Raw genomic sequence first — 22626 nt, forward strand, 5'->3', positions numbered from 1 at the left:
AATGATGGAGAAACCAGCATGATGCCCAGGGTCCCTGACTTTCTGGTCCTACTCGAGTGATGTGCATTTAACAACAACTCAACTTCATGCTTTTTAAAAATTTTAACTTTCCTGGGCTCCCAATGTGCAAGTTTGTCATCCCTTGCACTCTACGCAATGGTGGCAAGCCACAACCCTCAGTCAGCCTCACAGTCCCAGGTGGGGAAGCCTGCAGCTTCAGCATGGGCTGCGTGGCTCACCCAGGGTGTGTGTAGCTTAGGTTTCTTCCATGCATTTTCAGCTTCAGGTGGGTATGTCAGATTCTGATGCCTCCATCAGTGGAGGAGTGGCTGTGCGGTCGAAACGATGCCAGGAAATCTAGGCTCCCTATGCTGCCCGAGCCGGAGCACCCATCCTGGGGCTCACATCCTTCTCTTCTGACCTCACAGGACCTGAAGCAGCAGGAATTCTTCCTGGGCTGCAGCAAGGTCAGCGGAAAAGTTGACTGGAAGATGCTGGATGAAGCAGTTTTTCAAGTGTTCAAGGTAAGGGGCCACGTGGAGTTACCAAGACTGCTCATGCACTTACAGGATATGGAGCCATTGGTTGAGGAGATCCAAGGGACTTGGAATTGCTCCAGGAGAACAGGAAACAGATGTGTCCTCCTCTTGCTACCCCTGTGTCCGTCCCCTCTATCACTCAAAGCAACTTGTGGAGGGTGTGTGTCTCTTCAGGGTTCCTCACTGCCTCCTGTTCTCCTGTTTGCTCTGACAGGACTATATTGCTAAAATGGACCCAGCCTCAACCCTGGGACTAAGCACTGAGTCCATCCATGGCTACAGCATCAGCCATGTGAAGCGCGTGCTAGATGCTGAGCCCCCAGAGATGCCTCCTTGCCGCCGCGGGGTCAACAACATATCCGTGTCACTTAAAGGTTGGTCTTTGTCTCTCGGTGGCGGGGAAGGGAGCTTGAGCTAATGCACCATGCGTCATGCATGCATTCAGCAAGAATTTGTTGACAAGCACCAAGGGGACGCTGCTTACCTAGTGTAAGATACAAAGGACTAGCGCTGTGTTTTTTCCAGCCACACCTCCCCTCTAGCCCAGAGTGTGTCCCTCAAAGTGAGATCAGAGTTTTCATACTAGGATGTTCCAGGGTTCCTGAGGAGCCCTGGGGTGGAGGAATCACAGTGGGCCCCCAGGTAAAGAAATAAAAGGTTTTTTAGGGTCCCTGCACCCCCAAAACTCATGCGCTCTGGGGTGGGCTCCAGGTCTGAAGGAGAAGTGCGTGGACAGCCTGGCCTTTGAGACGCTCATCCCCAAGCCCATGATGCAGCACTACATCGGCCTTCTGCTCAAGCACCGGCGCCTCGTCCTCTCGGGCCCCAGTGGCACGGGCAAGACCTACCTGACCAACCGACTGGCTGAGTACCTGGTAGAGCGCTCTGGCCGCGAGGTCACCGAGGGCATCGTCAGCACCTTCAACATGCACCAGCAGTCCTGCAAGGTACCTGCCCTGTCCCTGCCCACCAGCCCCCAGTCCGCCTCGCTCCTGCCTTATCCTCTCCACAGCCTTCCCATGCTGCCCCGGCCTTCCCATTTCCCCTCCCTCAGCCTGGTCGTCCTTCTCCTCTCCTTCTTCTTTCCTTTTCCCAGGCTCCTCCTCCAACTGCCCAATTCCTTCCCAGACTCTCAGAACAGCTTCCTCAGTCCACATTCTGCTAAACTCATTTCCCTTCAATGGATCTTTGCTGAAACTAGACCCTCCTCCTTTCCACCACACTGGCTGCCAACCCTGTCAATCATCCCTGTTGTTCCTTTACTTTCAATATGACCCTCTCATCATGGGATTTTGGGGAACAAGCAGTCAGAATTGAATGTCACATATACTGCACCCAACCCTGCTCATTCCTGAGGTCTCTTGAGCCCAGGCTTGTGCAGGTATTCATTTATATCTTGCCTCTGCCACTGACCCAGCACAAACCCATTTAGGAAAAACCATAGGTTCCCCACCTTTGGAGGACCATGAAAAGAGGGTGGCAGTAAGACCTCAGGACCCTCATCAGCAAGCTCTAGGACCAGATGTCCCAAGTGTATCAGATGAAACCAGAGACCCCTGGAAACTGTACAGCTGGTGAACCTGCAGCCACTGCCTCCTCATTCTTCCCAGGACCTGCAGTTGTATCTCTCCAACCTGGCCAACCAGATAGACCGGGACACAGGCATCGGGGATGTGCCCTTGGTGATCCTCTTGGACGACCTGAGCGAAGCAGGCTCCATCAGTGAGCTAGTCAACGGGGCCCTCACCTGCAAGTACCACAAATGGTAAGCGGTGGCCAGAGCTAGACTCACCTTGGGCCAGCCTTTGTATGTCCATTGGGCACACATTAGCATGAGGCTTAGTCAATCTCTTCTGTCTTCCCCTAGCCCCTATATCATAGGTACCACTAATCAGCCTGTCAAAATGACACCCAACCATGGTTTGCACTTGAGCTTCAGGTAAGACCTGGACCCCTCATCCAATTCAAGAACCTATAAATTAGACAATATAGGGGCCCTGGCCTGAGGGCAAAAGAAGGAGCCAAAAGCCTTCAGGATGGGAAGAGAAAGTGGCATATTAGCCAGTCAGTTGCGGAGTAGAGGAAGACCCTTACAGGGAGGCCTGGGATGATTCTCAGCCCCGACACCTGCTGAGTTCCCAGGGAGGGTCCCTGGCTCCAGAATGAAGCCCAGGCTGGAGGAGGATGGGATGACCTGCTGGTGTCCCCACTACCGTCACTGTGACACCCCCATCCCTGTCCACGGTGGCAGGATGCTGACCTTCTCCAACAACGTGGAGCCGGCAAATGGCTTCCTGGTCCGATACCTGAGAAGGAAGCTGGTGGAGTCGGACAGCGACATCAACGCTAACAAAGAGGAGCTGCTGCGGGTGCTGGACTGGGTACCCAAGCTCTGGTACCACCTACACACTTTCCTGGAGAAGCACAGCACTTCCGACTTCCTCATCGGTATGGAGCACAGCGCCCCCTGGGGGTTGGGATGCTACTTCTATTTTTGCCTTGCTGCCACCTAGGGGGTTCTCAGCATGTGTTCCCTACACAGAGAGTGCCATGATTTGGGTAAATCACTTCAGGCCCAGCTCCTCTGCCACGTGCTTCTCCTACAGTTAATGGGAAGAAGGGAACATGTGCAGGAGGAAATTTAGAAGTTCCCCTTGCAAGGCATGGTTTAGAGATAGCCAGCTGGATGGTCAGCATACTGGCCTTGACAACTCCACATTTCTTGTTGCTTTTGCATGTCAGCCCATCTGCGTGGTCCTGGGCTACATCTGTGTGGTCCTAGGCCCCATCTCTCTGGTGCTGGGCCCCATCTGCATGGTCCTAGGCTCCACCTGAGTGGTCCTGGGACCTGACTGTGTGGTCCAAAGCAGCTTGGAAATCCCAGGACTGGAAGTAGCCAGTTTCTCAGTCATCGGCATGGCCCCATTCCCTCCCCACAGGCCCGTGCTTCTTTCTGTCCTGTCCCATCGGCATTGAGGACTTCCGGACCTGGTTCATTGACCTGTGGAACAACTCCATCATTCCTTACCTCCAGGAAGGGGCCAAGGATGGGATCAAGGTGAGCCCCAAGCCAAGCCATCCCTGTTGGCAGAACAGAAGCAGTTCTGTGACATAAGGGAGGCATGGGCTCTCCTTACAGGTGGAACCAAGTCCTGGAGGGACAGAGCTGTGTCTCACCTCCAGTCATCATTCACTGGGCAGATGGCTCAATGACCACCATCTGGGTCATCTGTTCAGTCCTGGGCCTTTAGGCTCTTAGCCAAATTCAGATCATCTCTAGGAATCAGAGCAGATAAAAAACATCATTGAACTAAGAGTTTCATAACGCCCATGACAGCATTAGCTACTTACTAATGACTGAAAGAAAGCATGTGACATCAGCCAAGCTTGGTAATCCTTTTAATGTCTTCATCTGATTAAAAAAAAAACAAAAAAAAGACTAACAGATTCTATTCTGCCTAAGTCCCTAGGATGTTCTAAAAAGATGAAAGATCTGGGTGGGTTTTCAAAGTTATACTAGGGGCAGCATTTGGCTTAATGGCCTAGATGACTAAAATCTCACCTCGGAGTACCCAACTTTGGCCCCCCTCCCCAGCTGCTGCAGCTTCCCCCTGATCTGGACCCTGGGAGGCAGCAATAGATCTGGTTTGACTTCTCAGCTCCTGGCTTGACCCCAAGCCCTGGCCTGCTCTACCACTGCAAGAGTTTTAGAAGTAAACTATGAATGGGGTCTCTCTCTGACTCTTAAGTTTTAAAAACATGGTTTTTTAGTTAGAACAAAAGCTTTGTGCACATGGCAGGTGTAATTGTTTTTAAATGTCCTCGGCTTTCTTGTCTATCAGGACTTTGTGATCAGTGAGGTTCATGGCAGCACTAGTGAACAGGATGCCATCGCTGGCACTTTGTTATTGAGACACGAATTTCTTGGTGACAAAGTCAGTTTCTAGAGATGCCATCTGTTACACTGATGCTAAAAATCATTGTTTCATGTATAAATGTATGGTAATATGAGTTTTCTGTGATGTTTAGTAGTTTTATAAAAGCAGTTACACACAGTATGTTTTCAGGAAAGTTAATAAATTTGAAAAAGACATTTGGTGTAGTAGTTAACACTCATAATGTCTGAGTTCAAATCCTGGCTTTGCTCCTTAGGTGGCTGGATCCTTGCTTCCCGCCTAGGGGACCTGGCTTGAGTGCCCAGTTCCCTGGTATATGGAGGATGAACCAGCAAGCTCTTGGTTTTCTTTGTCTCATAAATAACTAAATAATTTTTTTAAAGATTTATTTATTTTTATTACAAAGTCAGATATAGAGAGGAGAGACAGCGAGGAAGATCTTCCGTCCAATGAGTCACTCCCCAACTGACCGCAATGGCCGGTGCTGCACCGATCTGGAGCCGGGAACCTGGAACCTCCTCCGGGTCTCCCATGCGGGTGCAGGGTCCCAAAGCTTTGGGCCGTCCTCAACTGCTTTCCCAGGCCACAAGCAGGGAGCTGGATGGGAAGTGGAGCTGCTGGGATTAGAACCGGCACCCATATGGGATCCTAGCGTGTTCAAGGCGAGGACTTTAGCTGCTAGGCTACTTTGCCGGGCCCTAAATAAATAATTTTTTTTTTTTTAAGATTTATTCATTTTATTACAGCCAGATATACAGAGAGGAGGAGAGACAGAGAGGAAGATCTTCCGTCCGATGATTCACTCCCCAAGTGAGCCGCAACGGCCGGTGCGCGCCGATCCGAAGCTGGGAACCCGGAACCTCCTCCGGGTCTCCCACGCAGGTGCAGGGTCCCAATGCATTGGGCCGTCCTTGACTGCTTTCCCAGGCCACAAGCAGGGAGCTGGATGGGAAGTGGAGCTGCCGGGACCAGAACTGGCACCCATATGGGATCCCGGGGCTTTCAAGGCGAGGACTTTAGCTGCTAGGCCACTGTGCCGGGCCCTAAATAAATAATTTTTAAAAAGTAGGGACAGGCTACTTGGGATGCCCATATCCCGTATCAGTGCTCATTCAAGATCCAGCAACTCTGCTTTGGCTCCTGCTTCCTGCTAATGCTCCTGAGAGGCAGCAAATGATGGTGTGAGACCAGGATGGAGTTCTGGGCTCCTGGCTTCTGTCTGGCCTGCTGTTGCAGGCATTAAGGAGTGAACCAGTGAGCTGAAAATCTGTGTGTGTATGTCATTCTGCCTTTCAAACAGATGAAAATAAGCCTTTTTCAGCGTCAAGATTTTAGGAAAGTGTTATGACTAACGCTATTATTTCCTATTTGAAAAGTAAAAACTGCAGGATCACAAGATTTATGCATATTAAGTTTTAAAGGCACAAACCAAGGCATCCATCAGTAGATGAAAGAAAATGTGGCATATATACAGTGGAGTCCTATTTAACATTAGGAATAAGTAGAAAGAGCTGTCATTTGCAACAATATGGGTGAGCCATGATGCATGCGCCATACATAAAAACACAAGTAAAAAATAAATAAATAAAAAAAATAAAAACACAAGGAGCGCATGGCTTGGCCTGTGGGATCTAAAACACTGGAATTCAGGAAGAACAGCATAGTAGTTACCAGAAGTTGGAGGGATAATCAAAGGGTATAAAATTTCAGTTTGAGAGAAATAACTAATTCAAGAGCTCTGTAATAAACCTTAATAACCAAACCTAATAACTGAAATTCTCAGAATGAATTTTAAGTATCCTCACAACAAGAAAAGTATGAGCTAATGCTTATGGTTACTTAGCTCAACTTTGTGTACAGTGTATTCATATTTCAAAACATTGTGTGCTACATATCACAGATTTGTAGTTTTACTTGCCAGTTAAATTTAGGGGCTAATTTTTAGTACAATCTGATAATTTAACACAACCTCCAGAGTGATTTCAGAAGCTTTTTTTAAAAAAGATATTTATTTATTCGAAAGGCAGAGTGCTAACAGAGAGAAGAAGGAGGAGAGACAAATCTATCCACTTGGTCACTCCTCAAATGGCCCTAACACCTGGGGTTGGGCCAGCCTGAAGCCAGGAACCTGGAATTCTGTCCGGGTCTCCCCTGTTGTGGTGGCACAGGTCCAATCATTTAAGCCATCCTCCACTTCTTTCCCACACACATTAGCAGCCAGGACTGGATCACAGCCAGGACTCAAACCAGCACTCCTGTATGAGATGGAGGGTATCATAAGTGGTGGCTTAACCTCCTCTGCCACCGTGTGGCCCCTCCAGAGGAACTTGACCAGTTTACCACAACTTAACTTTCCTGGTTGCAGGATCAGAGTGTCACAACTTCACATTTGAGGAAGTGCACATCCCCACACAATGTGCTTTCTGTGGGCACTGCTGTGAGCATGGCCACAGCCTCTGCTCCGTGGAGTCCCCACCCAGTGATCTTGTCTCTCCTGATCTCCAGGTGCATGGACAGAAAGCTGCTTGGGAGGACCCAGTGGAATGGGTCCGGGACACTCTTCCTTGGCCATCGGCGCAACAAGACCAGTCAAAGCTGTACCACCTGCCCCCACCCACCATTGGCCCTCACAGCATCGCCTCTCCTCCTGAGGACAGGACAGTCAAGGACAGCACCCCAAGCTCTCTGGACTCAGATCCCCTGGTGAGTAAGAGCCGTTGTTAGGTATGAGAACAAGCAGGATGGACTGAGTTAATGCTAGTCTTCATGTATGCCCTTCTGGGGGCCTGGAGGCTGAAGAGTGTCAGCCAGGCTGGGTCCAGGAGGAGTCCAGCAAGGAGCTCTTAAGATCACGTGTCTTGGGTGGAACCTAAATAGGAGTGTGCCCCAGCAAGATGTATTCTAGCTGAGGCCCAAGGCAGAAGCCGATCCCTCAGAGAAGTGGAAAAGTAGGTCTCATGAGCCCTCTCCCAACTTCTTCCTCTCCTCTGATGGCATCCTGAAGGCTGTGTCCACTCCTTAACCTTCATGGTACACTCCCTAGAAAGCAGCTGCGATAAGTGACGCACCTGGAAGAAATTTTTACTGCACATGTAGATACCTAGATGGATATTTAGCTTTTCCAGACTTAAGAATGGGGAAAGGATGCAAACAGGCATTTGACTAAAGGATATGCAGATGGCCAATAAAGGCATACAAAGCAGGCTAGCACAGGGTTAAGGGCCACTTGTGACACCAGTATCCTGTAACAAGGTGTTGGTTCCAGTCCCAGCTTTTTCACTTCCGGTCCAGCTCCCTGGCAAACGCCTGAGAAGGCAGCAGATAATGGTCCAAGTTCTGGATCCCTGTCATCCATGTGAGACACCCAGATGGAGCTCCTGGCTTCTGTCTGTTCCATCTCTAGCTGTTGTAGCCAACTGGGGAATGAACAGATGGATTGGAGATTCTATCTATCTATCTCTCTTTCAAATAGATTATTTTAAAACACTTAAAAGATGCTGAAACTCTCTGGTAATTGAGAAAGTAAAATGGGAACAAGGAGATGGTTTTCACATCATCAAAGATCATGCATGTAGAGGCACGGATTTGTTTTTTCTTTTTAAGTTTTACTTATTTGTTTTGAAAGAGTTAAGAAAGAGAGAGAAGAGAGAAAAAGAGAGAAAGAGAGAGAGAGAGATCCTCCATCTGCTGGTTCACTCCCCAAATGGCTGCAGATGAGCATGGAGCAGAAGTGAAGCAGCTGGGACTGGAACCAACACTGGCCAGAATCCAGGAGCTTCATTCATGTCTCCCATGGGTGGCAGAGGCCCAAACCATTGGACCATCCTCTGCTCCTTTCCCAGGCACATTAACAGGAAATTGGATCAGAAGTGAAGCAGGCAGGCCTGGAACCAGTGCCCATATGGTGCCCAATGCTGGCACTGCACATGGTGGCTTTATCCATTGCAAACTTTCACACTGCTGGTGGAAGTGTTCATTGATAAGGTCATTTAGGAGACAGTTTGCAAATTCTATTGAATCCTAACTTGCACAAATCCTGTACCCTTGTAATTTCTGCTTTTCAAGCCAGAGTTTCTTTTAATTTAGTCATAAAGAGATGTTACCTATAAAAAATTCTTGTAGTTGGCATTGTTGCATAATGGGTTAGCCACCACCAGCAATGCTGGCCTCCCACATGGGTACCAGTTCAAGTTACAGATGCTCCACATCTGATCCAGCTCCCAACTAATGTGCTTTAAAACAAAGCAGCAGAAGATGGCTGGGCTCCTGCACTCACATGGGAGACCTGAATGAGCTCCTGGCTTCACTCTGACCCAGCCCTGGCCCTTGTCACCATTTGGGAAATGACCCAGTAGGTGGGAGATTTTCTCTGTCTTGATCCTTCCCTCTCTTACTTTACCTCTCTGTGTGTAACTTTGACTTTCAAATAAATAAAATAACTTTTCTAAAAAAAAAAAAACTTTTAAAAAGGAAAATTCTAGGACTGGCACAGTGACTTAGCAGGCTAGTCCTCAGCTTGCAGCACCATCCCATAAGGGCACTGGTTCATTTCCTGGCTGCTGCACTTCCAGTCTAGTTCCCTGCTTATGGCTTGCCAAAGCAGTAGACCATGGCCCAAATCTTTAGACCCCTGCATCCATGTCAGAGACCTGGAAGAAGCTTCTGACTCCCAGCTTCAAATCAGCCCAGCTCTGGCTGTTGCAGCTATTTGGGGAGTGAACCAGCAGATGAAAGATTTTTCTCTTTCCCTGACTTTTTCAAGTTGAATAAATATATCTTGGATGGGGAAAGAACATACTTTTAAATGAAAGACTGTAAGTAGTCCCGTAGATATAAGAGAGGACAGCAGACAGATTGAGCAGGTTGGCATGGGAGGGGCCCAATCTTAGAGCATTAGGGGCACAGCAGGTGAAGAGAAGACAAGGGAATGCACTGACCTGCTTTGACTTAAGCTAAAGCAATAGTGTTTGTGAGCTGGCGAGAGATAGGTTCATAGTAACACTGAATCTGGCTCCTGGCTCATCCTCCAGTGGACGCATTAGGGAAAGCCACTCTCCAGCACTTCTTATGTTCCTCCCCATGTGAGCTCATAGACAGGTCTTGTGTGCTCCCATGGAGTCTAGAGTGCAGCCACCCTCTGGGCAAGTGGTCCTATCTGTCTGTCATTCCCCACTGTGATCAGTGTGGCATCTGGAGCACCAGAGGTGCCCTTGGTGACTGATCAGGGAATATGAACGTACTAACAGGTGAAGCAATTGTAAGTGTTCCTGCCGAACTTCAAGCTCTTTTTTTTTTTTTCATTTTTCTTCTTTCTTTCTTTTCTTTCTTTCCTTCCTTCTTTCCTTCCTTCCTTCCTTCCTTCCTTCCTTCCTTCCTTCCTTCCTTCCTTCCTTCCTTCTTGCTTCCTTCCTTCCTTCTTTCCTTCCTTCTTTCCTTTCTTTCATTTCTACAGTTTATGTCTTTAAAAGGCAGAGAATAAAACAGAAAGAGTTTGCTCCCATTTGCTGGGTCACTTCCTAAATGCGTGCCAGCAGCCAGGCTGAAGCTAAAGGCCACCTGGGTGGCTTTAGAAACTCACTTGCTTGCACCAGCACCTGGTGTCTCCCAGGGTGCATTAGCAGGAAGCTGGGCCTGGGAGTGTGGACAGGACTCAGATTCAAACACTGATAGGGGATGCAAACATCTTAACCACTCCGCATCAAGTCCATGCCCCTAGTCACTCACAAACCAAGGACCAGGACATGTGACATACTTCGTTCCATGGGCTGGCGGAACCTGGAGTCCCGACTCTCATAACCCCATCTCTGTGCTCCCTTCAGATGGCCATGCTGCTGAAACTTCAAGAAGCTGCCAACTACATCGAGTCTCCAGACCGAGAGACCATCCTGGACCCCAACTTGCAGGCCACGCTCTGAGGGTGCGGGACTCCCTGTCACCCCAGACAGCAGAAGACTGGCGTCAGCTGCAGCAGCTCCTCCTCTCCCCGCTCTTCTCCAGCACCTGCTCCTGCCCCAGGAGGAGATGAGGAGGGAGGAGGGCGTGGGTGGAAAGGGCAGGTTCTTGGTGCTGCACCTTTGAGAACTTCCTAGTAAGGACTGGTGGGGTAGCATTGGGAACTTATGTCCCCTAAATCCACTTCCTTGATGTCCTCTCGTGACTTTGGGGGAAAGATGATTCTGGGTCTTTTCCTTAATTTCTTGTTTCAATCGCAAACTCCTAGGCTTCCAGGGGAGGGATTCCGAAGTCATGACAAAAAAAAGACTGTGCAGCAGATCCTGATGCTCACGGAGGAGTTAGGCATGGGGGAAGATGAGGGAGGTAGCAAGTTTCCCAGACTCTCACATCCCCTCCTAAGTCTGTCACTGCTGCCAACAACTCTTCCCGGAGATCTGGCTAGAGCCCAGAAAATCAAGCATGTAGTTTAAAAAACGTCGCAATCAATCTGTAAAAGGTTTTAAATACACACACACACACACACACACTCACACACACACAATGGAAAAGATGAAGCTGGAGAAAAGGGGACCAGTTGCCTGGGGAGAAAGAGAGCCACACATACCCCCACCACCGCCTTCTGATTAACATGGGCAGTTTGACATGCTGGCTGCCAGTCTGAGTCACCAGACCACAACAATAACGTCACAGCCTTCGGGGGAAGACGGATAGCTCTGTCTTTCTGCTCTCTAATTTAACACTCATGAGAGTCAATAAACCCTACTTTTTATTTTTTATTTCTGCTTTTTTATTTTATTTCTGTTACCCCGCCCCGCTCACATTTGCTTATTTTCATTTTCTTTTCCTTTGTTTCATTTCTTCCATTTCCTCACAGGTCCACAATGTGCTGAGCTGCTTTTCCAGGGGCTGGTCAGGCTTTTACCAGGGAATTCCTTTGGAGAGTCCTGTGCCACCTAGGGGCACCAGCTAGACAGCTGCCATCCTACTGCCTTTGGCAGCCACGGGGCTCCCGTGAGACTCGAAACCCTGGTTCAGAAGCGGGGGGAGAGGAGGAACTCCCTTACCTTAACCTCTTCTGAAAAAGCACATGGTCTCCCTGGGAGCCCAGCATGCCAGCCCCTGGGGAGAGAGAGGAGAGCCCCATGTGGGCCAAGAGCTAAGCTTCAATGCAGACCACAGGGAGGCCAGGAAATAGGGAGTATCTCTGTGTCTTGTGGCTTGTTTGGCTTCTCACTGCCGTGTTCTAACAATAGCCACGTTGCCTGATAGAATGGAAATCCCTGAGCTAGTCCCTCCTAGATGATTGGTGAACACTCACTTAGAATAGACTGGGTCTCCCGTGAGGGATGCCACAGGTTGAAACAGATGACTCAGGGAGTGGGGTTGGTGGCCAAAATCTGCCTTCCAAAGAGATCCCAGCTGCTGCAGCATTTGCCCCTTTCTTGTCCTAAAGAGCTGGGAGTCTGTTCCACTCTTGAGCACTTGGTATCAGTTTCCAGATGAAGATGTGTACCCTTCGGGTCAAGTGTGGTGGGAAATGGGAAGCTTCATTCAGTGCACCCCTCCTGTTACCTGCACATTTAGGACCATCTGAGAAATGTAGCTGAAATCCAAGGGGGAGCTAGAAAAAAGCCTCCGATTAGATGTGTGCAACACCTCCCCAGCACATTGCAGGACCAGAAGATCTGGAATCGTGAAGAGAAAGCCTGAAGGACTGTGGCTTGTCTGGAATGAGCAAGTCTACTTCTGGCTGTTTCTGGAGGCCAGGGTGGGGCCAGATTCCTGGCTAAGCTGCCAGATAGGCTGTTTCTGAGCCCTGCAGATCAGGGATATGTGATGGACCTGGATCGAAGGGTTTGTTCTTCAGATTCCTTTAGTAGCACAAGACTCTTGTCAGAATCTGTTCTCTGGATCCCTGTTGATAGGAGAAATCTTCATGGAGGTGCACAACATGGTCCAGATGACACCCCTTCCTCCAACCCAGGCATCTGTATTCACCCAGCAGGTCCAAGGACTACAGGGTCATTGTGCTGGGGACTGACTCTTCTTGCTGTTGCTGCTAATTCCCTGAGCTGTGACAATTCCCAAGCAGCTCAGCTGTACCATATGCAATTCTGGAGTGGGAAGAGGCTGCGCAAGGATGGTGCTGAAATCACTGCCTTAAGGTCTCTGCTGTGCAGAACGAGGAGGCCCCAAAGCTGCATGTTCCACCTGAGCGGGAAGAGAAGATCTGATGGGCCTGCTTGGGACCTAAGCCTCTCCTGAATGCTAGCCGGAGCTTCAATCCCTTGGCCAGGTTCAGACTGCTAATGCCATCTTCATCGGATGGTTGAGCCCTTAATTTTCTGCTTTCTGGTGCTGCCCCAGCCAGTGCCTTCTCTCATGGATGTTACTGGCCACTTGAAAACAAAGGAGCGGGGAGAATCCCTTCTTGAACTCCAGCTGCCTTGGATCCCAAAGGGATCTGGGCATCATGGATACCACCGGGGCTCCTCCTTGAATCCTCAGCAGGTTGACTCCGAAGGCTTCTCGCACTGTGTCTGTGGGTTTGGTCCCAGGGTCCACCACCCTCTCAGCGGACTGCTGCATTAAGCCCAGGTCCCCAGAGTCTCCTCCAGCATGTGTGTTCCCATCTGGGGAGGTGGGATAGAAGCTTTCTGGAACCTGGGACCCTGTTTACAGTCGTACATCCGGGCCCCTCGCCAAGGGGATCCATCATCTCACAGAGGAACCGTGGCTGGTGGCATCTGCAGAAGGTTGAGCCTCTTTGTGGTGCTATAACCCCTTGGGATGCTCATCCAGACTTCTCTGAAGCAGCAAACCTGAGCTGCCCCATCACTGCCCTGGCATTAATGGCAAGGAGCAAACCCATGGCATTCTCTCCTACCTACACAGCTATTCCTTGGTAGCGATAACTAGGGATCCTTCAGCAAAGAAAAACGGTTTCCTTGGCTAAATTCTCAAGTCCCAGGCACCTCCAGCCCTAATCCTGGAACCTGTGCTACTCCCTTCCTCTGCAGCCCCTCAACTCCATCCCTCGCCAAAGCTGGCTGACAGTAGCTTGATTCAACACCCCTCATCCTATGGAGAAAGCCTGAAATCCGGGAGCAGCTCCTCAGCAGAGTGCCCCTCATCTCTGGAAGAAGACCAACAAATTGTACTTGTTTCTTGGACCATGCACTAAAAAATAAAATACTAGGTAATCAGAGGCTAATGTGGGACCCGACACATCTGTATGTGCTTATGTTTGTGGGTTTGTGTCACACAAGAGCACTTTGCTGTTGCTCTTTCCTTTCTTCTGAGGCTTCATAGAGTATTTTTAAAAATCTATGCTTCACGGCAACTCTACGGTGCTTACTTTTGTCTTTGTGTAAATCCTTATGCCAGTGTCTTTCATGGAGTCCAACCATTGGGAAGGTAGAGACCGGTGGGGACATGTTTGCTGGAAGCCCATGGACAACCCCTACAATGAAATATGTGTGGGCTGGTATACTATGTTTTGCCCTTGAATTGCCAATCTCCTAAATAATCTATAAGTAAGGGTTTTTTTTTCTCTTTTCATTTTTGTTCCTACTGATTTTCCTGGCTTACAAGACTATGTGGACCTAATCTTGCTGCCTGTGCAATCTAGCTCACTGAGCCAAGGAACACACATTCAGAGAGAGTCTCCCTTACAAGGGTCTCAGGAGTAACTATTTCCTGGAATGTTCAAGAAACAGAACTCAGAAACACCTTCCATCATACATCGTCACCTGGGAAGGACCCAGATCCACAGCCACTGCATGCAGGTGAAATTTGCTAGACTAGATGGGATTCAGTGGTATGATCAAGAAAACCTTAAAGGATTTTTCAGTGCAAGGTGTTGGGGAGAGGAAATTGTCCTAATCACGTATCTAACACGGGGCTCTAGTGCTAAAATAACCCAGAACATCACATGCAGCTCCACATAACTCCATGCTTTCTCAACTCTGGAAGCTGACAAGTCAATAGTCTTGGGGATATGATGTTCCCCAGACCCCACAGGTGCAACTCCTTTATGACTCAATAAGCCTTTCATGTTCCCAGGCTTCAGTCAGCCTGATCAGGGACACATAGGATCACCAGTGGGGCACTCCCACTGTCCAATTTGACATGTGTGAATGTCTGCTCACCCTAGCTCTGGATGCAAGTACTGCCAACCACAGATCCTAGGAGGGGTGGAAGTAAGCTAAAAAAAAATCATAAAGTCTTGAGGGGAGAGAACCATCAAGGCTTCAGGGAGACCAGGACAACTGAGAATTAAATCAGTGTTTACTGGACCCTTCCCTTTGGTGCTTTAGCCATTTTTCTTGGTTGTGCCATGGAGAATTTTAATGTGGTCCTGGAAGTTCACTACCAGTTCCTTGATTCAATTTTTTGTTGCTTAAATCAGTGATTCTCTGGTTCCAAAGGAACAGCTTCTGGAACTGTATTAGAAATGATTTAAGGCCCCATCTCAGATCTACTGAATTAGAAACTCTAGGGGTAGGTCCAGGCAAGCCGTAATTTAACAAGGCCTCGTGATGATTCTGAGTCACACTGAAGTTTGCGACTGACTGTTTTTAAAAGCAAAGTCACGCATTAGAATTCTTACTTGGGATCAAATAAGAAGGTCCTATGTTATCATTTAGACATTGACATGAACTTTAAAAGTCATCTCTCATCCTTCTGTATGTTTCTGTTTTTCCTTTGAACAAAGGAAAAGGACATGGGTTTCTGGGCAGAAGCTAGGGAGTGTTTACATCTTTCCTAGTTGACACAGCCTTCACAGTGTCATGCCTGGAAACTTCCACCTGCAAACTAAGGGGCTTTACCAGAAAAAAAAAAAAAACCTGTTGGAGGTCTCTTCTATATTCCTCTTCCGCTGAGTTCCTTGAGTCTATTCTGAGCCTGTTTCTGATTATGTAATCAGACAATGAAAGCTGAAGTAAAAATTTCACTTTATTTCCATGACAACATGTTCTCCCAGCAACGTCCCTTCCCTTAACTTGAGCTACAAAGGGCACTGCTGGCTCTGAGAACCTGGCCAGAATCCCCTTCCCCAGGGAGCAGATGCAGGGCTGCAGATGCCCGACAGACAGTGATGCATGAGTGAATGCGGTGCTGGGCACGCACTTACAGCCCAGGCTTTCCACTCCCCATGCTGGAACCTAGACACAGAGGTACTTGGCCAAAGCAAGAGAGTAAAATCCTTCCTTAAAGAATCTGAAAAGGGCTTTTCATCTTCCCAGATGTACAGACAAAACAGATGAGGGTTAGGGAGGTGAGGCTGTTAGAACTGGGTTTGTTTTGAATTTATGATGTGAAAAGAGCTTCAGCAGAGAAGAACACAGTGAGACTTAGGGGTCTTCTGAGTTCTGGAACCAAGTTTTGCAAGAAGGACAGCACCAAATAATTTGTAAACACCCCACAGGCCCAAGAAAGCCAGTCAGGCCCCCCTCCCCTTGGCCATCTGTAAAGTCCCTGCTTCTGGCCATTTCTCTTACTAAGGATGACACGGTAAGGACAATTGCAAGGGCTCTGGTGTTGCTGCCAGTCTCTGAGCTACTGCTTTGCAGTGGCTCTGCACTTCCTCATGTTTTTGTTCATTTTTAACAACAAAAAAAGAGATTCCCAGCCCCACTCACTTCCTCCGGCCCCTCCTGTGTTTGGCAGCAGCATCTGTGTGGGGAAAGACTGTCACATGTATGGTACTCCCTGGGGGGAGGGTGTGCAGGACTTGTGGCAACACTTTTTCCTTTTAATTTATTGGGTGCAAACCCCCAAACCAGGGGGTGTGTCTCTGTGTGTTTTTTATTTTCCTCCTCATCTATTCTTCCTCTCTCCACCAACACCCTCTGCTCCCCTTTGTAACTGAGTCTGGAAAGCCAACTGTTGTATATAGTTGCGGTAACAATCATGAAGAGAACTGGGCTGTGTCCTCCCCCCAACCTCTGACCCCCTGTCATACATTTGACCGACCAATTGACTGAAAACCAAATTCTGGCTGGAGCTGGCGGCAGAGGCCTTCGCTCATCTCACTTCGGCGGCCCCTCCCCGAGGCCCTCTGTCCACCAGGCATGTGTCCTCCCAGCAAGATCCATCTGTTTGATGCCCTTTGCGTTTCAATAAAGTTATCTCCTGTATTGTCTACTGGTTCTCTCCAGCTCCCTCTCTGCCTGGTTTCTGTCTCCATCCATCTTACGGCCCAGTCCTTGACAGGAAGGGAACCCAGGAGGAAAGCCCAACAGCCTGGCAATGTCTGGCTCCCCCAAGTCTGAAGCGGTGATCTTGGCTCCTTTGGTTGGGCGGTGGAGGCCGTACACAGTGGACAAAGTGTCCTGCACCAGAATCCAAACTGCCCAGCCCAACTCAGGGCTGGTGAACCCCCCCCTAAGGTGGGTGCCCTCTAGATACCCCTGAAGAAGTGAAGTAACCTGTAAGATGATTCTGGTCTAATGGAGTCAGCATCTCCTGGCCCCACAGGAGATAGACAAAGCAGTCCTAACCTATTCCTGTTGCAGCATTAGAGGCCCAGGAAACCAGTTTCTCCCTAAAACATCCTGGTAACACAAGCCACCTCTGCCCACTGTCCTGAGCTGGCCCTCAAAGAAATCAAGAAAGCATTCTTTGGAAAAACTTGTAGAATGAGGGTGACTTAACCCCCAGTTTTTAGTGATTGGGATCCACAGTCTTTGGACTGACCAAGGAACCGCCAGCTGATTTCCTTTGGCAATAGGAAGGAGAGTAAGTGTTCCTGAATACAATTCCAAGTCTCAGAACCTCCCAACCAACCCCACACTGCCTCCGTTCCTCCCTCTGCCATTGTGCACTGCAGGCCCAACCCCTCACCGACCCTTACACCTATGTTTTTGGGCCTCTGTGCCCTGGGCCTTGTTCTGCGCCAGACCCTGGGAGCCAACCAACCTCTTGCCCCACCTCTTAGATGTCCAGCTGCCTTCTTTGGGAAAGCACTGTGTTCATGGCGGGCTAAGGGGCCTATCCCTGAGGGGTACAGAATACACCCATGAGGAAATTGCTTTCCCATGCACTTGGCAGTTTGGAGAGTGGGCTGCTTGAGGGGAGAAAGCCAAGAGCCTTTTTAAGGCGTCCACTCCCCACTCCTCAATGGGCTTTTTAATCCCACCTCCATCTTTAGGATCCTGAGGCTGGGAAATAAAGAGAGTCACTGAGTTAACTTTCCGAGCGTTTCTTTTGTAGGGAGTGGGGAGGCGAGAGGTGAGTAGGATTAAAATAGGCGCCATCACTGACCCCGAACCTTCTCCTTATCCCTCCACCTCCATCCCCATCCTACTTCCTCCCTCGTAGCACAGGGTCTTCCTTCTAACAGCCTGAAGTCGTACACCTAGGCCTTTCTTCCAAATGGGATTGCTAGCTTCTCCGTTGCCCCTTGAGCAAAGCGCCCTAAGCCATCATTTGCCGGAAGACGTGCAGTTTCCGTTCCCGCGGCAGAAGGCGCTGTCTCCGGAGGTTAACCCACTTCCCCGCCCCCTGCCCGCCGCCCGCGCCAGCCCAGCGGAGGTGCGCAGGCGCGGCTTCGCGGATTGGCCGCGCGCGGGAGCCGTCATCCGGTGGCGGGTCCCGGCCTCGAAGAGAAAAAGATGGCGGCGTCGGCGGCGGCTGGTGCGGCCTCTGGGCTGCCGGGTCCAGTGGCCCAAGGGCTGAAGGAAGCGTTGGTGGACACGCTCACTGGGATCCTGTCCCCAGTGCAGGAGGTGCGGGCGGCCGCCGAGGAACAGATTAAGGTGCTGGAGGTTACGGAGGGTGAGTGAGGCGGGACCGTCACGAGGAAGTCTGGGAGCTGGGCCGGCCGCACTATCAGCTGGCCGACGCTGGGGTCCGACGGGGGCGCACGGGGAGCCGGAGCCTGTGGCCATGTGGGAGTAGGAAACGAGAGAGGTGGCCGTCGTTGGCGGCTGTGAGGGTCCCGGGAGGGGAGGCGCCACGAACCCAGAGAGAGAGGGCGAGCGAGCGCTGGTCCGGGGAGCTGAAGCCTCGGGCGGGGACTTGGAGAGGGATGGAGCCGGGGATCGGCCGAGGGCGGACCCCAGAGCCAAGCAAGCCCCGGGGCGGCTGCAGGCGCTCGCGCGGTCGGGGACCCGGGTCTGGCTTGGGCTGGTGCAAACGGGGAGGCACCGGGAGTGGGGAGAACGTGGTGCCTTGGGAAGGCGGCTCCGAAAGCTCGGCAGATGTCATCCAAGTTTCTGCCTTTGGTAAACCTGGCTGGATGCTTTCCCAGGAGTTAAATGCATATGCGACTGCCTCGCGATAATTTACACTTACTGAAACGAATAATAGGAACTCCGTATGCATTTCTTTGGAGGCAGAACTGATCATCCTTTGTTTTTGATGCTCTGAGCGCATCCTGCTATTGTGTGCATGAAAGTGATGAGGAATGCCAGCCGTGGGTTTGAGATTTCCTGTCAGTTTCCTGCCGAGTAGGTAGCCCAGCATAGCCACCTGACAAAGAAGGATTTGATCCTGAAATGGAAAGACACTCTTCTTGGTCTTTATTAAGAATTCTGTCTGATGGGAGCTTCGCTGGGACTGCAGCATCCAAGTGTTCTCATCACAGAAAGAACCCATAGTCCAACAGTGACTCTCAAAGCCTTGAGTTAGCTGGCCAACTGGATTTATTTTCATTGAAAAAAAAAAAGAAGTTTACGTTTTCCGCTCTCTTTCAGTGCTGCTACAGCTGTTGAAAAAAAATACCCTTTTGTGGGAAAGATGTGACATGTGACAGCTTGGAATCGAACAGGTTAAGGACCATTTGAAGTCCCATTGTAGTCATGGAGAAGGAAGTAAGGGGTAGAGAGAGTTGTCTGATGTCATGCACAGTGATCCAAATGGCTCTTTATGGTTTATATAAAAACCCGAAGGGGCGTGTATAGCTGCTCAGCTGATATGTCCTTAGAGTGTCAGTGAGATGTAAAGGAGGAAGAGTGGCAAAGCAGAGGAAACCCATGGATTTTAAGTTACAGCCGGAATGAAGTTGAGGGTCTGATGCAAATTGGCCCCAACCAAACCCTGCCTGAGTGATGTCCAGTATTCCTGGTGCCCTAAAAGCATTTCTGGCATCTTTCTATGACACGCAGGGCCTGATTTCGCCTTGAAACTGCCCCACAGCAGCTCTGCTTTGGCCCTCATCTCTTCAACTCTAACCAAACACCACGGTCTTGTCTAGGCAGTCAGAAACTTCTTGAGGTCTTCTTAAAAACCTGGTCTGCCATTTTCATTATCTTTTGAGACCTTGAAACCAGAAATTAAATTTCAGCAGTGCAGATCGATGATCTACCTTCCATTCTCCCATCAGGTGCTGGGATGGGTCGGGAAGGGCTTAGATGCCAGGTCCTGATACTCATGGCCTGGTAGTGAAGGTTTCAGATGTGGCTGCAGGGTTGGGTTGAGTCGGATCCCTGGAGTTGAGTGCCGTGCTTCAGGCCCTGGAGAGACTGTGTCTTTAAATTTGTCTGAAATGTTACTGAGTGACACTCTGTTTTCTAGGTAGGGGTGGTGATTTGTTTCTTACATACAGTGCTAGAGTCCTCTACTGTATCAGCTTGGCCATTGGAGCCACACTGCCTCCATCATAGATTCTGTCTCCGTAGATTGTTGTCTTCTGAATGTGGAGTACAAGTTTATTCTCTACCCGTCATAACTCTGTTTTAAGTGAATATAAGCCTAATGAGGCTGATAGGACATGGCCCCTGCTATCAGAAAGACGGGTGGGGGCCTGACGTTATAGCATAGTGGTTAAAGTCCTTGCCTTGCACACGCTGGGATCCCATATGGGCGCTGGTTCTAATCCCTCCAGCTCCCTGCTTGTGGCCTGGGAAAGCAGTCAAGGACGACCCAAAGCCTTGGGACCCTGCACAGGAGGCTTCTGATTGGTTCAGCTCTAGCAGTTGCGGCGCTTGGGGAATGAACCATCTGACGGAAGATCTCTGTCTCGCTTCCTCTCTGTTTATCTGACTTTCCGATTAAAAAAAAGAAGACCGGTGGGCAGATGAACAATTCTCCTCCTTAGAGTTGCTGCTTTACACCTGTTTTGTCCCAGGTGGAACTCTTTTTGAAGTTAGCAAGGAATTTCTTGTGGGTGGGTGTGGTTATTTGTGTCCTGGTGATCTCTTGCTCTTTTGTTGTTGTTGTTCCAGGGGTTCCTCTGTCTTCTCAAATAATGACACTATCTTTGTGACCCATTTGCTATTGCCTCCCGTAGAAGGTTGGTCCCATCTGTTCCTTAAGGTTAACTGGCAGTTTTGCCACCTTACCTGGCTGCCAAACAATGACCCTGGTCTTGAGGATTAAGTATAAGAATCTTTGATTTGTGGGGAATGGGGACAAGTCCTTTATCAACACTCCGTTAGGACAGATGAGAGTTGGACAGGCTCGGCCATAGGTGGGATTTTGAGAAGCAGTTACTTTGGGAAGTAGAGTTGCTAGAACCTAAGGTATGTCCTGGGCATTTAGTCTACCAGCTGATACCTTCTGAGAAGTAACTAGCCTATAATTATCATGTTTCCCAGAATGGGAGCCTATAGTAAACCAATGAAGTGTGTGTGGATGAGAGACCCACCTGCCTGGAGGTTGCTCCCTCAGCCTGGAATCCTTGAATGACTTTTGAGAACCCCTGGGTTTGCCACTTTCCATAGTCGTTTGTATCGAAGAGAAATCAGGCCAACAGCTCTCAGTACCACCTCTTTAACCGGGTTAATTAGCAAGAGATGGGGCCAGTCTCCATGTAGTTGGGGCATGCATTCACTGGTGTCCTGCATGGAGAGGAGCATTGCTGGAATGTTCTGGAGGCTCCTGTGCTGTGTGGTATCCTACAGGTAACTGTTACCCTTTCATTTTTGCTTGGAGAGTTGAGATTTTGATTTTGATCAGCAGGGTTTCCAGGAATTTAGCTCCACTTAAATAGGGTAAAAATGAAAGGCTTTTTATTTTGTTAAAGCATTTTTCTAATTCCATTTTATTAAAATGCAGTGGGGATCATGTCAAGCATTTTACAGGCATAGAAATTAAGACTGGGAGGTTGTGACTTGCCAAGAGCTCTCTGTCCAAGTGTGATACGCTGTACCTCATCAGCTCTTTCTGTTTTCCTTGTGGTAGAATTGTGATGTTCGAAAATGTCAGGTTTTGTATCTTAAAATGGAGCCCCTTCTTTCTACATTTTCCCCCTGAAGACGGCCCAACACATGTGATGAGACGAATTGCTTCAATTTTCCTAACCAGGATAGCACGGATTTTCTTATGTAACTAGACTTAGACTCTGGGTCATTTTCTTTTTGTCTGTTAGAAATAAAGACATTTCCCCCTATCTCTGCTTAGTCTTTTGTGTCTTGTTTCTAGCGAATGTGTCACAGAGACCTCATTCCCTTCCTGCCAGCAGTCTGTCGAGCTGGGGAGGGGGCAATTCTCTTCCCTTGCCCCTCCTGGCCTTCAGGTGTTGCCCAGATGCCGGGGCTGAGTTCCCCACCTGAGATGGCTAGGGGGTGGCCCCGCTGGCTGGACGTTTGCTTTCTGGTTCTCATGGGCACTTTTCTGGCTCTCTTGCAGCCTAGCGTAAGCACTGTCCACCTGCGAAGGGCGCCCCTCAAGGATCCAGACGCACTCCTGGGCATGTGGCAGGCACTGAGCCGAGCGGAAGGCGGCCGTGCTCGGAAAAAGGCCAGTGGTGGAGTTTTCTGTTCCTTTTGTCTGTGGTGTTGGCGGGGCTTACCAACCCCCGTGAGCAAGAGGAGGCTTCTCCCAAGCTCTGCTCAAAACTTGGTGCTTCTCCCCATAAACCTGCTCACAGTTCTTCCTGCCAGCTGTCTCTCCCAGGCCCTTGAGAGCAGTGGCCCGTGGCGTCAGTGCTATCCGTTGTTCTAGATTTAGGTAATACCTTTGCCAAGTTGGGCAAGAGGAGAGATGCGAAAGCCTGAGTCCAAAGCTGAGAAAGAGCAAAGGGTTTCTTAAAGGAGGTCAGGGGACACCGCTCCGAGTCAGAGTAAGGCAGGGTTGAGAACCCAGAGTAACATGACGTATGCATCCCTGCTTTTCCTTGGAAAAGGGAGATTAAATTTCCTATCAGGTGTTTCGTATGCCACCTTACAGCAGGCTTATTATGAGTGTCCCCCTGTAGGTTAACTTCTAAAGACAAGCATTCTTAGTTGTGTTCTTCAAAAAATACTGGGTAGTCTCTGTTAAGTGGGAATCTTAAAATAGGCTTTTTA

At 49.5% G+C, this 22626-nt stretch overlaps 2 protein-coding genes across 9 annotated transcripts in view; both read left to right on the forward strand.

Annotated features, from left to right (window-relative positions):
- NAV1 (neuron navigator 1) overlaps positions 1–11166 on the forward strand; it is a 212590-nt gene extending 201424 nt beyond the window's left edge. For all 7 annotated transcript variants that reach the window (XM_058668994.1, XM_058668995.1, XM_058668992.1 and 4 more), the window contains 9 exons: positions 429–524; positions 754–913; positions 1251–1486; positions 2150–2304; positions 2407–2478; positions 2791–2987; positions 3479–3597; positions 6941–7138; positions 10255–11166. In XM_058668994.1, the coding sequence (XP_058524977.1) occupies positions 429–524; positions 754–913; positions 1251–1486; positions 2150–2304; positions 2407–2478; positions 2791–2987; positions 3479–3597; positions 6941–7138; positions 10255–10350 (1329 nt within the window). In that variant the 3' untranslated portion in view covers positions 10351–11166. The remainder of the gene's footprint in view (positions 1–428; positions 525–753; positions 914–1250; positions 1487–2149; positions 2305–2406; positions 2479–2790; positions 2988–3478; positions 3598–6940; positions 7139–10254) is intronic.
- Positions 11167–17954: 6788 nt separating this feature from the next.
- Positions 17955–22626, forward strand: part of IPO9 (importin 9) — a 50051-nt gene continuing 45379 nt past the window's right edge. The window contains exon 1 of one of the 2 annotated variants that reach the window (XM_058668999.1): positions 17955–18172. In XM_058668999.1, the coding sequence (XP_058524982.1) occupies positions 18010–18172 (163 nt within the window). In that variant the 5' untranslated portion in view covers positions 17955–18009. Of the gene's footprint in view, positions 18173–21972; positions 22079–22626 lie in introns of those variants that run through there. The other variant, XM_058669000.1, reaches the window with a different exon arrangement.

Source organism: Ochotona princeps, chromosome 10 (genome assembly GCF_030435755.1).
Source record: "Ochotona princeps isolate mOchPri1 chromosome 10, mOchPri1.hap1, whole genome shotgun sequence".
Taxonomy (NCBI): domain Eukaryota; kingdom Metazoa; phylum Chordata; class Mammalia; order Lagomorpha; family Ochotonidae; genus Ochotona; species Ochotona princeps.